This window comes from Aspergillus fumigatus, chromosome 3 (genome assembly GCF_000002655.1).
Source record: "Aspergillus fumigatus Af293 chromosome 3, whole genome shotgun sequence".
NCBI lineage: Eukaryota > Fungi > Ascomycota > Eurotiomycetes > Eurotiales > Aspergillaceae > Aspergillus > Aspergillus fumigatus.
The window spans coordinates 390,415-404,848 of record NC_007196.1 but is presented as its reverse complement, the minus strand read 5'-3'; the positions used below and the strand labels follow the sequence as shown (position 1 = coordinate 404,848).

Sequence of the window (14,434 nt, the reverse complement as noted above, 5' to 3'; positions counted from 1 at the left end):
GGTATCTCATCGACGCTTCCTTTCCCAAGGACATTTGCGGACGTATAGGCGCTCTGAATGACTGTGAAGACGGCACGTTCCTTTCTCTCGCCGCGACCTGGGATGCATTTGTTCATGGCGCCTCGGGCGAGACGGCCTGGCATGCGGCGGCGGAGTGCGCTACTGATCTGGAGTTTCCGAGGTGGATTGGGGTTCAAGCGCCGGAGACTATCAATGAGAGGACAGTACATGGTACGACGCCTCTCATGAAGGCCGCGGCTTGCAATCGTTTTCCGAGACTGTTGTCTTTCTTCTCTCGCATGGTGCTAGTCCAGCGCTTGTCAATGATGCGGGTGATACTGCGGCCAGTCTAGCGCGGCGGTACAATAACCAGGCATTGGTAGAGTTGTTTGCAGGAAAAGAGTAGTTGAGGGTATTTTCTCTAAGCATATCCGTGGGGTACTACACTTGCATATCAACATTCGTTTGCATGGACTGGTTGTCTTGTTGGCTCGTGGCTCGTCTATTTCAAGGGTGTTCTCTGTCATATGTCATATCCAGTTTGAAATCATATCTCGCTTCATCTCAGTAGCTTCACCTTGGGCATCACCATTCAACTAAATGTAGTATCAGTGACTCCACTTCGATGCATATGCAAAACGATCCTGATTCGCTATCAGGCAAGGACTCGATGCATGAAATATGCATCCCCCCCTTGTCCAGTCGGTGAACTGGAGGCGACTTATCCGCCATCACCCCGCCATTTCTGCATCCGACATCTGACAGTCCATCAGATACTTAACTTATCAAACAGACGCCAGAGCCCGATACTCTCAGATGAAGGTCATTATAGTTGGTGGCGGAATCGCCGGACTGGCCGCGGCGATTGGACTCCGTCGTGCTGACCACAGGGTCCAGGTAAACCTTTGCTAGAACAGGTTGAGTTGGGACGAAACTAAGCATGCCAGATTTTCGAACGCTCCTCGTTTCTCCGTGAAGTCGGTGCAGCAATCCATGTCCAGCCAAACGCCTCCCGGATTCTCTCAGACTGGGATTTCGACCCTAAGAGGGCTCGCTTCGTGACGGGTCTTCGAACGATGGTAGTACCAGGAACATCGCTCACGTCAAACGTCGGAGTAGACTGCTCCCACTTTGTTGAGACGTATGGCGCGCCCTGGTATCTGGCTCACCGGGTCGACTTGCACACTGAACTACGGCGGCTTGCGACGACACCGGACGGGCCAGGATTCCCCGCGGAGACCATCTTGCGATCCGAGGTCGTTGGCTTCGACGCTGAGAATGGGTCAGTCACTCTGACGGATGGGTCAGTTCATCAAGCGGACCTTGTTGTTGCTGCGGATGGAGTGCATACTACCGCCATTCACCAGGTCATCGGCCATGCTACCCCAGCGGTCGCCACCGGCTCCGCTGCGTTTCGGTTTCTGATTCCGACGGAGGATATCCAGGGCGACCCTGAGACGGCGCACCTCCTGGAGGATGGTCTGATGAGGATATACGTTGCTGAAGGTGTGCGACGGCTCATCTGGTATTCGTGCGCCGAGTAAGGCCCCAACCATTGCAGCATCGTGGGGCGTCAACTTATAGTGATCAGTAACACAGTCGAAAATTTTGTGGGTATTCATTTATATGAGCATGGCGATGGCCAAAAAGAAGGTCAGGATCCATACCTCTGCAGCTCCACCTTCCAGCACTGACCGTCCGGACTAAGACTGGAACCTGTCCGCCGATGTCAGCGATGTTCTCGCTCAATACCACGACTTTCACCCCACGCTTCTGCGAATCATCAAGTATAACTGGTCAACATTTAGCCAAAACAAGACGCACACTAACCAAGCCCAGAAAAGCAACGAGCATCAAACGATGGCCGCTCCTCTACCGCGATCCTATCCCAACCTGGTCCCGCGGCCGCCTCGTGCTGATAGGCGATGCCGCACACCCAATGCTCCCCCGTAGGACTCTTGACCATATATATCCCTCTTGAAGTAGCTTACCATTCCAGACCAAGGCCAAGGCGGCGCCCAGGCAATCGAGGACGGCGGTGCCTTGGGTGAGATCTTCGCGCGCATGCCGGATCACCCGACGCTAGATGAGATCCGGGATCGTCTAGCGCTGTTTGAGAAGGTGCGTGTCCATCGTGCGTCTGTAGTAACAATATTCTCCAATGCCGGACAGGACCAGGGGTGGAAGATCAAGGAACGGGCGCAGCAGTATATGCCGGCAGGGGCCAAGATCCCGTCCTCGCCGCTGGAGTTTATGGAGCATAATTTTCGCTGTGATGTACTGGAGGAGAGTCGGCGTCAGTTGGAGTCGTACTTGAGTGGACGTTAGAGGACTAAGTTACTTTGAGGTATCTACTACAGTTTGTGGGTAATGTCTCGTTTGATGAAGTACGGTCCAAATACCAAGAACTATAACCTCTTCTGCCAATATTGTTTAAAATACGGAGTATGGGAGGAGCATATCAAATCCGGGGTTTCCACAGTGTCGTTGCTCCATTCCAGCCACAAGGAAGGCGGATCTACGCATCTGTTGTCTTGTACGCCACATCTGTTACTTGTCTGTTTCCTTTATGTTTCTAATAACGCACCCTCAGACTTCTTGTCTTCTTCCTACTATCATCATGCATGAGCTTATCGACTGAGGGAGTCTGAGAGCTAGACCACATGCCTCGTTAATGCGCTGGGACGAGTACTTGCATGAAGCATCAGAGTCAGACGACTTCCAAACATGGAGGTACTCCATCTGGGACAACTTCAACTGAAGGCAAGTGTCGAGAACTGAGCCCAAGTTACAAGTCAGTGACACAAGGTTTATGCATTGAGGGCTGCCACAACAACCATCCGTGTACATCCTGGTGAAATGCCAGACGCAGCTTGGTATATGGATTTGGATTATTAGAGTTCTGCCAACCAATAGGGCTGGTAGCTCAGTGGTAGAGCGTGAGATTGCAAATCTTAAGGTCGCGTGTTCGATCCACGCTTAGCCCTTCTTTTTTCTGTTCCAACTGTCCCTTGTTGTGCCAATCCTTCACTGTAATCTGTACTTTTATTTTACGTAAATCTCCTATGTTCTTCCTTTGGCATTTCTGATTTGCCGTGGGCACTTCATACAAATTTCGGAAACTAGTTCCTATGTGAAACCCCCAGTTACGGAGTACTTGTGGCCTTGTATCTCTATCCCCCAGTTTCAAGACGTACTCACTCAGAAAAATAGACGGTCTGCTCATATTCATATATCATGGAAGACCGGAGATTACATGCATCTGCTAAAACCCCGAAAGAAAACATACAAAGGAAAATGAGCCAGCGAGACCAGTAGGTATCAATAATATACATCCCTCCGAAACCGATCCTTGTTATTATCCGCCTACGCCCGTCCCGTTCTCACCTCATACATCGTGGTAACCTGTATCCCTCCGCCGCTGAACTTGCCCGACTCCTCATCCGTGTGCTGGCCATGGCCACCACTCACATCATTGACGTATGTCGGCCCATTCTCTCGCTGCTCGCGGAGGATGAACTCGTCGCTGGCGTGGTCGCCCAGTTTACTCGTGTGCGACACGAGGGGATCGGGTTTGGATTTGCCAAAGACGGAGAGGGAGTAGCTGCCGCTTTCGCCGTAGCGATGTGCGTTTTTGGAGGAGGGGTCTTTGGAGGAGCCGAGCCAGACGGAGGAGCTGAAGAGGGGTTTGATGCAGGGGGCGTTGACGGCGATGAGTGCAACGAACTGGTGGTGAGCTGTTAGTGGGGCAAACATCTTGATTGGGAGTGGAGAAGGCACATACGGTTTCGCGGATGGCCCAGATGGTGCTGGTGTTGATGCTGTTGATGCTTCGCAGGGAGAGGATGCAGCGGAGGAGGGAGGAGGGCGGCGCACATGACGAAGACACCGCCACAGAGGAGGACGCCGATGACGAGTTTTCTGTTTTCATTTTTATTTTCTCGTTAGTGCTCGCGGCTGCCAACTTTCTGCCTAGGACTGATGTGCGTACCGGCGCAATGCTAATCGGACTTTGGCGAGCAGGGGAACGGGAATCGAGACAAGGACGGCATCCGTGCTGCGGCTAGTTAGTCTCTTCGCTGGTCGATTTCGTGCCTGCCTGCAGCTTACCAGACGTTGGTTACGGCGAGGACGATGTAGTTGATTCGGTCGACAGTGCAGTGGTCTGGTGGGTCAGATTTCGCATCGCCGTGGGGTGCCGAGTTTCAGCAATGACGCTTACCTCCGGGATCCGGGTATATCTGCCAATGCTTTTGTATCGGAAGGCAATGGAAGAAAATGGTGAAGATGACCGCGACATAGGACAACGCGCACAGCACCGCGTTGATCCTGACGAGCTTCTGCTGTATGAGACCCAGTCTATCATGGTTAGCACCTGGGCTGGAGGGTTAACGGGGAACACGTACGTCAAGCGGTTGTAGAAGAATAACATGCAGGCCTTGAGACACCAGATGAGTGTCACATAGCACACCCATCCAGCAAGCAGACACTTGGAGCCGATGACAAGACTCTTGACCTGGTCCGGGGTCATGGCGGCCCGCTGAGCATTCGTTAAGCCAATGTTGGCGCCATGTTGGCCTGTTCAGTCAGTCGATTATCCATCAGGATGCGATCGGACCAGACCACTCACCGATGAGTTCCAACATGGTGAGTTCAGCCTGCGTATCTCGGTCAGTGGATCCAGATCCAGGGTCATGCTGGCGAGACGACACAGAGAGCACCCACCGTCCAAAAGAGCAACGCGAGGATGGCAAAGTAATCATCGCCCTGCCAGTTCTTCACTCCCACCACCTTCCACCGTGCAAATATTCGACCCAGGATGATGAGAACACCAATTCCGTATTCCGTCCACGCCTCCTTCTGAAACGGCGTTGCCTGTGCCATCTTGGGCGACTGGAGAATGAACAGCACGAACAGGATGTGGGACGCAAGGAATCGTACGATGTCCGATGCGATCGATATCGTAAATTAGCCGGCGTGGCGTGCCCCGGATGGCGGTCGCAACTCATGCACCTGGAAGTGTGACTGGCGCACTCCCATCGATGTTAGTGGATCGGTGTCAGGTAAAATACCTTCAAGCTTGGCCTTTACCTGTGCGTCGAGGTCCCTGTCAGGGGAAACCGAGCGACTGGATTTTGGGTTCGGGGAATCTCACTTAAGTTTGATAGATTTCCAAACCAAAAGCTATTGAGCTCTCGTTCCCTGGTTCTCATGGATTGAATCATGGGAGCGCTCGTAATAGTGGAAAATCCAGCCAGATAAAAGAGAACCTGTTGGATGATCGACATGACAATAAGCGTCTAGACGACGCCAATACGTCCTGTCTGGGCATGGGGACAATGCCATTTTTGATTACCGGGAAGAACTTTCCTGGACCCTAGTTTGATGGTGCCCTCGAGCGCGACATGGATCATTGAAGCTTGCCTGCCATTATCTGCATTCTCTCGACGGTTGCTCAGTCCTTGGCTGATGATGATCGTTGAAAGTCTAATCCCCCCCCCCTGACAAAGGCTCTGACTTGTGGAAGGCGGCATTAGAGTTCACCATGAGGAAATACGAGAAAGTAACTCTTCCAGTCGTGGTGGCGCTGGCCGCATTGAGCAACGGTGCTCCATCCATGTGCTTCTCAGGGTTTTACGGTGCATAGTCTACACAATGGATGAATTTGCTTTTTTCCCAACTCACATGCAGATATAAGTCGAACAATCGCTCGTTTCGGCAGCGAGCAATTTTCCTCTCCACTAAGCAAGTAAACACACCGCATCCTTACTACACCTTCGTCGTACAAGGAAACTATGGAGCGAGCCGAGACGCGACCCGACTCAACTCAATGCTCCCTAAGTTGCCTAAGTTGGAGCAACGTCCCATTGTCGGCGTACAAGTTGATTGGCTTGCACCCGTGCGGCAAAGGCTTCCCTCTCAAGCCGTCCGAAATGGGCATCCTGGATCTCAGTTCGAAAGAGAGATATGGACGACTCCGGATGAGGTGAGAGAAACGGGAAAAGGCCAGCCCCCATGTCCCAATTCAGAACAGGTTAGGCGTCATTGCTAGCAAGGACTGCCGAGCAAATCGCGTTTATGAAATTGACACTTCGGAGTCCGGAAAGTGGACTCGAACGGGAGACGTTGGGCCAGTATTATTTTCGTAGGCAAGGCACAAATGCACAACGGGTAACCAGAACCAGTAAATGAACAGCACTCTGATGCCTGGTAATACTCCTATCGAGGAACTTCCCGTCTTTGGTCAGGGCGGACCTGATCCACTGTTTTTCCGGGGTGATTTCCACCCAGGTCAATTGTAGTCTGCAGTCACGCCCATTGAAGTTTTGAGGACGGGCGTACTCAGGATGGAATGAGACGTGTCATCTTGTGGGAGCAGACTTGGCTCTACGAACTGCATGATGCATGAACGTCGTGTCCTGCAGATGTCCGATTTCCCAGATCTTTTTTTTTTCCCCCGTTTTCTCCCCGTCCTGGCTCGACAGGGTGAAACCCCTGTGCAGATTACCAAACGCCACGGACGAAGACATGGCACAAGCCGTCGGTCTGCCCATGGGAATGATCGCCGGTTCTCCCCGCCAAGAGTAAGCCAGCAAGGATGATGCAGAAGTCGACACAGGCTATCTGGAGACCAATCTCGCTTCCAAAATGCTGTCCTTGTTGTTGCCAGACCAGTTCTGGCCCCATCTCTCTTGGCTGTCGACCCATTCATGGGAAAGACGATCGCCAATGTCTCACTGCTTACACGGAAAGATCCAATCAGAGGCCATGATATATGGCCATTTCCTCCCATCAGGCCTATAGAGTTCGGCCGTCACGACGGCCAGAAGACGGGCGATAGTTTTCCGGGTAACCAGCACCATTTTCGTCGACAGGCGACGAACTTCACCGTCGACCCCGCTCCTCCCTGCTGCGACTTTCCCCTCTGATCATGGTCAGACAGGCTGGCTTCTCCCTAAGTGTCTCGCAGGACGGGCAGAAGCGAATGGTTTGAGGACACGAAAGACCCTAGCTTCGCCTTACCCCTCCTGCACACAGGTACCCTATCGCCCATAATAAGAGCGACTCTTCGTCAAGATGAAGCTCCAGGTTGATCTTGACCCTCTGCTCAAACTCGGTGACCAGACATCAAAGACAGACAGATCGGCAGCATGGGTTCGATTGGCGACGCGCAAGATGTATATGACTACATCATCTGTGGGTGCGTATATCATCAGCCAGTATACCCCTCGCGGGCTCTAACTCACCATTCGCAGTGGAGGAACCTCTGGCTGTGTAGTCGCGGGCCGTCTTGCGGAGAATCCTGATATCAAAATCCTTGTCATCGAAGCCGGACAACACAATCGCGAGCTGGAAAATGTCCACATGGCCGGAGGGTAAGCGATGACCCGAGTTGAACCCTCGCCTCCTGGCTGACTCCTTCTAGATGGTCTAATAATTTCGACTCAGAGACTGACTGGAACTTAATCACAAAGCCCATGCCTGGGGTGGACAATCGCCAGGTGAAGCTCAGCCGTGGTCGGTTTCTCGGCGGTTCTAGTGGATGCAATGGGACACTGTGCATACGAGGTGCCAAACAGGATTACGATGACTGGGAACTGGAAGGCTGGAGTGGCGAGGAGTTCTTTGCTGCTATGCGAAAGGTATTTTCTGGTTGAAGGAAAGCAGATGTGAGGGATACTGACTGCATAGGCGGAAACCTTCCACACCAAGCCCTGGTTCAAAGCGGACGAGAACAGCCATGGGTATTCCGGCCCTCTACACACCGAGCCCCATGACCTTGCCCCTATTGCCAACCTCCTCATGGATTCCTTTGTCTCACAGGGTCTCCCTCTCCACCACGACATGTTCAGCACCGGTGACATCCCCCATGGATGCGGCCATGTGCCTCGCACGGTCTACAAAGGCATTCGGACCACTGCGGCGGACTACATCACCAAGGAATACCATCGCAACAATGGGACGATCCAGACAGACACCACCGTTGACCGCGTCGTGCTGGAACAGGGTCCTGATGGGCTTCGAGCCACCAGCGTCATCACCCAGCTGGCAGATGGGACACCGCGCACATTCCACGCGCGAAAGGAAATCATCGTCTCGGGCGGCGCATACTGCAGTCCGGCCATCCTCATGCGCTCGGGAATCGGCGCTCGCGCGGAATTGGATCAGCACGGCATCCCCTGCCAAGTCGATCTCCCCGGCGTGGGTAAGAACCTCCTGGACCACCTCGTAAGTCCCAGCCCATTCCCCCCCCCCGGCCCGCAAAACACCCGATACTCATCTCGCAGATCGTCTTCATGTTCTACGAAACCGAAAAAGAAGGCCTCACGAACGACTTCCACGTCTACCACGACAACAACTTCGCCAAAACCTACCAGCAGTGGAAAGAACACAAGTCCGGCTTCCTCTCCACCTTCCCCTTCGGCTGCTTCGCCTTCGCGCGCCTCGACGACCGTCTCAAGGATGAGCCCCTCTGGCGCGACGCCCCCCGCCAACCCGGCCGCGACCCCATGGGCCTCACCCCCAAACAGCCCAACATCGAGTTCTTCACCACCGAATGCTACGGCGGTCCCAAGCAGTATAACCAGTTCCCCGTCGATAAGAAACATGCCTTTTCCATGATTGCCGAGCTCTTCGCGCCCAAGTCCCGCGGCACGGTGACGCTCAAGTCCAAGGATCCAAAGGAGAATCCGGTCATCGACTGCAACTACCTCTCTGACCCGCTGGATCTGCTCGTGTTGACCGAGGCCTGTCGCTTCGGTAACGAGATTGTGATGAACGGTGCGGGAACGAAGGACATCGTCAAGGGGTCGTGGCCGCCGAACCTCAAGCATCACACCTATAAGACGAGGGAGGAGTGGATTCCGTATGTCAAGGAGCATGCGACGACTTGTAAGTCATCCGTACTCGCAACAAGACGGTCCTATATCTAACTGACGGGATAGGCTATCACGCGGCTGGCACATGCGCCATGGGCAAAGATGGCGATTCGATGGCTGTGCTGGATAACAAGCTGCGGGTGAGGGGAGTGGCTGGTCTTCGAGTAGCCGATTGCAGCGTTATGCCGACGCTCCATGGAGGCCATACTCAGATGCCTGCTTATGGCATTGGGGAGAGGTGTGCTGACTTTATCAAGGAGACTTGGTAGCAGCCAGCCTATTGATTACGACTAGTATATATTGACAGGCATCATAGAGATCCAATTGAGTCGTTATGATCATGTTACAACTGTCGGTGTTCGAAACTGTAAAGAATATGTAAGCGAGAGTTCGCATTTTTGAGCTGAGTTTTCGCTTTTTCGCAAAAAAAGAGGTGAATTGTTGTAGAATAGAGAAAAAATTGGACGGTAAAAAACAGGACTAAGCGTGGATCGAACACGCGACCTTAAGATTTGCAATCTCACGCTCTACCACTGAGCTACCAGTCCTGGTCGGGACAAAGTGGCAAATATTGTGCCATATCTTTCAAAAATAGAGAGCAAAGAAAACTCTGAGAGGCCAGAAGCGCCTTTACGAGGGTCGAGACAGGACACAGCACCATAATATTGTTGCCTGACGAATGATCGTGAGTGCATAACATATCGTTATCCTTGGCTTAATTCCTCAAAGATCAGACAGACCGATGATACTGGACAAATACAATACTCCTTGGCAAATGCTTGATGATCCACCTTCTGACACGGCCACCATCTCTATCCAAGAACTTCTCTGTACACAGTATACATTTCATGCATCCATGTTTCCATAGGGCTATGAGAAGTCAAGCACTCGTGTTCACTAGTGTTCGATTGAAATGATCCACTGTGTCTTCGACCACATCGTGTTGTCTTCCCTTTTCTAGCACCGGCTGTCTCTGGTTTACATAATAGTTTGCCTCTTCTGGTGGCTGCCCCGTCAGTTTCTGTCAGTTGCATCTCCACTGGTTAGCCACGGTCCAGAAAAAAATGACACCACTGAGGGACAGAAATTTTCATTCGCCATCCGGGCTGATCTTCTCACTGAGACTTCGACAGCCTTGTAACTGCACCTACATACCGGACTGGCATCATGGCTGTTCAAGACAATCTGACCTCAGATGCCAAGGGTCTGGAGGTATCCAGCGCTGAAAAGCGTCGGAGATTAGCAGACAAGGTTCGGTTTCGCTCGAGCAAGGTAAACTCGCTGCGAGGCGACCATCACAGCGATGAGGAGAGCAATGAGGAGGTACAGGAGTCGGAGACGCCCGATCTGAAGCGGCAGTTGAAGGATAGACACTTGCAGATGATTGCCATCGGTCAGTATCTGATCTTTTACGGAGGAGGGGGAACAACAAGAAAAAAAAGTCTAATAGCCTGCAGGAGGAACAATTGGAACCGGTCTGTTTATCAGCAGTGGAACGGCCATCGCGCACGCTGGTCCAGTCGGGGCTCTGATCGCATACATCTTTGTCGGGACGATCGTCTACTCGGTGATGACCTCGCTGGGAGAAGTTGCGACGTACATCCCCACCGCGGGCGCCTTCACCTCGTATACAACACGACTGGTCGATCCCAGTCTGGGATTTGCCATGGGATGGATCTACTGGTTCAACTGGGCTTCGACATACGCGGTGGAATTGACGGCCTCCGGGATGATCATCCAATACTGGGACGAGGACTTGTCGATTGCTATCTTCATCGGGGTGTTCTGGGTGTTCATCACGCTGATCAACTTCCTGCCCGTCGGCTTCTACGGAGAGCTCGAGTTCTGGTTCTCGGCCATCAAGGTGCTTACTGTGCTTGGTTTCATGATCTTCGCCATCTGCATCGATGCCGGCGTCGGTAAGCAGGGCTACCTGGGATTCCACACGTGGAAGGACCCCGGCGCGTTTGCACCGTACCTCATCGAGTCCAATGTCAATACCGCCAAATTCGTAGGATTCTGGGCCGTCCTGATCCAAGCCGGCTTCTCCTACCAAGGCACCGAGCTCGTGGGTGTCGCCGCCGGAGAGACCGAGAACCCCGAGAAGACGGTCCCCTCCGCCATCCGCAAGACCTTCTTCCGCATTCTCATCTTCTTCGTCCTGACCATCTTCTTCATCGGGCTGCTGGTCCCCTACGACAACCCCAACCTGGTCACGGACACCTCCAACGCCTCCGCGTCCCCGATGGTCATCGCCGCCAACCTCGCCGGCGTCCAGGTCCTCCCCGGCCTGATCAACGCCGTGCTCCTCACCGTCGTCCTCTCCGCCGCCAACTCCAACGTCTACAGCGGCAGCCGTGTGCTCCTCGGTCTCGCGCGCGAGGGCTTCGCCCCGCAATGGTTCGCCAAAGTCACGCAGCGCGGCGTGCCCTACATCAGCGTGGCCTTCACCGCCGCGTTCGGGCTCCTCGGCTTCCTCAACCTCTCCGAGTCCGGCGGCAAGGTCTTCAACTGGCTGGTCAACATCTCCGGCGTGGCGGGGTTCATCTGCTGGGCGTCCATCAACGCCTGCCACATTGCGTTCATGCGCGTGCTGGCCGCGCGCAATATCTCCCGCGATACCCTGCCGTACAAGGCCATCTGGCAGCCGTGGCTCGCCTACTACGGGCTTTTCTTTAATATCCTGATCATCTTCACGCAGGGGTTCACGGCGTGGATCCCCACGTTTGATGTCTCGGATTTCTTCGTCGCGTATGTCTGTCCGATCCTGTTTGCCGTGCTGTATCTGGGCCATAAGATTGTCTTCCGGACGAAGTTTGTGGATCCCCTCGAGGCGGATCTGGATTCCGCACGCGTCGAGACGAAGAGTACCTCGTGGGAGACGTCTGCTCCGAACAAGGGGTGGTTTGAGAGGGTCAAGGGTCGGTTTATTGGCTAGCATTGCCACTGTACAAGATATCAAGATAGACACGAGACATGGACATAGATAGATCGATAGATAGAGATTGAAATGACACCAAATCCTTCGTACTATATGCTTCTATCTATCCATCCCCACTAATCGTACAAACGCAGGCATCTTTTGGTATAGTACAATACATTTGTGCGAGATTTTTGCGAGATCAAATCAAATCCATCGAAACATTCTCGCCATGGACGCAAACCCCCCCAGAAACGCCGTCACCCCCGTCAACACCACCAACACCCCATACTCGGACCCATACGCCCCAAACGCCCCGGCCTTCCACCCTCCAACCTTCAGCAGCGCCTCGCTCAGCGGCCCACTGATCACATTCCCGACTCCGCGCCCCGTCTCCAGAAACGCAAACACCATGCTCACATGCGCCGAGCGCTCACTCTTCTGCACCTCGTGGGACAGCGCCGACCAGGAGGACGAGTACCCCCCGGCAAAGAATCCATACACAATGCAGAAGGCATAGAGCGTCGCGATGTGGTTCGCCAACCCCCACAGCAGGAAAACAGACGCCACGGCCCCGGCGGACGAGAGCAAGATGCACTTCGTGACGTGGTGTCGGTCAGCGAGGTAGCCGGTGAAGATGCAGCCGAAGACGGTCATGAGGTTGAAGAGGGTGACGGTGAGGGAGGCGAGGAAGTCGCTTGCGCCGAGGGTGCGGGCGTACGAGGTCAGAAAGATGGACGGGATCCAGAAGCCGATGGCTTGCATTGTGTTGCCGAGCTGGTAGATCAGGTAGACTTTGTCCCAGAGGAAGCGGAGGCTGAGCTGGCGGAGGTGCGAGTGGCGGATGGGGACACGCGGCTTGTGGAAGGTCATGAAGGGGGCGGCGAGGAGGAAGAGCGCGATGGAGCAGGCGCGGAGGGTCGTTTGCCAGCCGTACTGGTTGAGGAGCGTTTGGAGGATGAGCGGGAAGATGATGCCTGTTAGGCCGGAGCCACTCTGTGCTAGATTAGTTTGGGGGGTTGGTTGGAGTTGGACGGAGAGGAGCATACCCAGACGATGCCGAAGGCGAGGCCTTTCTTCTCCACGAACCAGTCGGATAGGAAGAGGATGGACGGCGTGTAGGCTAGGCATCCTCCAATGCCGTATGCCACTCCCTGCGACATGATCAAGTGGGTGACGCTTGTCGAGAACGAACTCAGACCCAGGGCCAGACACATGATGACGAATCCCGCGGTCGAGAACCAGCGCCGGGCCCGGGGGAATGCAAACATGATGGCGATGACGATGGGTGTGGGCAGGTAGGCCAGGCCCTACGAGAGCCTTGTCAGTCTCGCCTTACATACACGGAGGAATATCTATCTGACCATTGCGCAGGTCCCAATGGACGCAATCTCAGTCGAGTCCGAAAATGGCTCATGAGTTCGATAATAGTTCTCAAAGACCCCGAACGATTGTGCGAATCCTCTCATCCGTCAACATTTGGCTCCTTGATCTGCTGATATGCATGATTGAACGACTTACCCCATACTATACCTTCTACCATGAAACAAGCCGCTAGAAACAGCCATGCTTGGTATCCTCCGTCAACTGGCGGTAGTCGGGAGTCATCGAACTCGTCGATGTCGTCCGAGAGATCGTCCGACGAGGTCGGTATATGCGAGAAGGTCTCTTTGAACAGTACTGGGGGAACCGATTCGAGCTCGTTGGTAGCCATCATAGTGCATGGAAACCAGCAAGAAGGACGCAATCCCAATCCTGAAGTAATAAACCGGCTCGTCTCAAACGAAGAGGCAGGATATTGAAATACTCTGCGATGGGATCCACAAGGGTCCGTATAACATCAGGTGAGGCAGGTCCATGACCATGGAAGCCAGGGCGAGTTAATGTGAGTAGTATAGGTACGAAGAAAATAGAACCTGGTATTATCCCTTCTGGGGTTGTCACTCGCGGAGAAGTTTATCATACTGCTGGTATGTAGGATGTCCCCGAGAGAATGAACAAGGACAGATCCGTGTCGATCAGGTCAAGCGCCGTGCCATTGGTATGTATATCTAGCCCATTTGGGACGTTGCGGAGCTCCCGTTTCTTCTTTCATGTCCTTGAGCTGGGTTCTTAGCGTTGGAACTCACTGCCAGACTATTTTGCTTGCCTGCGAACATTTGCCTAATGGGTTTGTGGAAGCTCGACGTACGCGAGCTGCTAGTCACGCCGCCGTACTCGTTCGAGGTTTATATTGCGTCCTACCGGAACTGATTCTAGTATATCAACATGTCTATAGGGCCAGAACTCAAGACAACCTGATGCACGCTTCAATCATCAGTTAAATCAATTGATATGAAACAGCCGCACAATGAAACTTGCCTGTGAATATGATAAGCTGCAGTAGATGTGTCTTTCTGCCTCAAACCAAGAAGCAATTGCAAAGACCAAGGAATGATCTTTCGTCATACCTCCGACCAGCAGGCTCCAACCTGCAGGTAAAACGTCCACTCCGCGCAAGAGGCTTGGAGGCCTGGAGCCTGGAGCTCTGAAAATAACTTTGACGCTCGGAGAAGTTGCCAGCTCTGCATTCTTCAGCAGTATAAGCTCTGAGATATGTGGAGCACCAGAAACGCTCCTGCTTGTTGCCCGAACA

The 14,434-nt window shown here is 53.5% G+C and overlaps 6 protein-coding genes and 2 non-coding genes across 8 annotated transcripts; 4 read left to right on the top strand and 4 right to left on the bottom strand.

Moving 5' to 3' along the window:
• Nucleotides 1-816: 816 nt before the first annotated feature.
• AFUA_3G01600 (putative salicylate hydroxylase) lies at nt 817-2,328 on the top strand (the record flags this gene model as incomplete). Its single annotated transcript, XM_743388.2, has 6 exons — nt 817-897; nt 948-1,540; nt 1,592-1,653; nt 1,709-1,787; nt 1,840-1,949; nt 2,000-2,328. The coding sequence occupies 6 exons, from the start codon at nt 817-819 to the stop codon at nt 2,326-2,328; spliced, it is 1,254 nt and encodes a 417-aa protein (XP_748481.2).
• A 587-nt stretch (nt 2,329-2,915) lies between these two features.
• Nucleotides 2,916-2,987, top strand: tC(GCA)2. The gene has a single exon. It is a non-coding gene (tRNA).
• Nucleotides 2,988-3,467: 480 nt separating this feature from the next.
• AFUA_3G01590 (uncharacterized protein) lies at nt 3,468-4,884 on the bottom strand (the record flags this gene model as incomplete). Its single annotated transcript, XM_743387.1, has 8 exons — nt 3,468-3,726; nt 3,785-3,921; nt 3,992-4,057; nt 4,111-4,165; nt 4,223-4,359; nt 4,407-4,540; nt 4,631-4,658; nt 4,726-4,884. The coding sequence occupies 8 exons, from the start codon at nt 4,882-4,884 to the stop codon at nt 3,468-3,470; spliced, it is 975 nt and encodes a 324-aa protein (XP_748480.1).
• Nucleotides 4,885-7,077: 2,193 nt separating this feature from the next.
• Nucleotides 7,078-9,493, top strand: AFUA_3G01580 (GMC family oxidoreductase; the record flags this gene model as incomplete). The annotated part of the gene is made up of 8 exons (XM_743385.1): nt 7,078-7,178; nt 7,257-7,376; nt 7,427-7,643; nt 7,693-8,229; nt 8,289-8,892; nt 8,946-9,144; nt 9,288-9,346; nt 9,390-9,493. 8 exons carry the CDS (start codon nt 7,078-7,080, stop codon nt 9,491-9,493), a joined length of 1,941 nt encoding a protein of 646 aa, XP_748478.1.
• On the bottom strand, nt 9,356-9,427 carry tC(GCA)1. Its single transcript has one exon. It is a non-coding gene (tRNA).
• A 551-nt stretch (nt 9,494-10,044) lies between the features above and the next one.
• Nucleotides 10,045-11,820, bottom strand: AFUA_3G01550 (uncharacterized protein; the record flags this gene model as incomplete). Its single annotated transcript, XM_077804280.1, has 1 exon — nt 10,045-11,820. One exon carries the CDS (start codon nt 11,818-11,820, stop codon nt 10,045-10,047), a length of 1,776 nt encoding a protein of 591 aa, XP_077660438.1.
• Nucleotides 10,047-11,817, top strand: AFUA_3G01560 (putative amino acid permease (Can1); the record flags this gene model as incomplete). Its single annotated transcript, XM_743384.1, has 2 exons — nt 10,047-10,272; nt 10,337-11,817. The coding sequence occupies 2 exons, from the start codon at nt 10,047-10,049 to the stop codon at nt 11,815-11,817; spliced, it is 1,707 nt and encodes a 568-aa protein (XP_748477.1).
• Nucleotides 11,821-12,006: 186 nt separating the features above from the next.
• Nucleotides 12,007-13,516, bottom strand: AFUA_3G01540 (putative MFS monocarboxylate transporter; the record flags this gene model as incomplete). Its single annotated transcript, XM_743382.1, has 4 exons — nt 12,007-12,795; nt 12,849-13,109; nt 13,145-13,261; nt 13,328-13,516. The coding sequence occupies 4 exons, from the start codon at nt 13,514-13,516 to the stop codon at nt 12,007-12,009; spliced, it is 1,356 nt and encodes a 451-aa protein (XP_748475.1).
• Nucleotides 13,517-14,434: the final 918 nt, after the last annotated feature.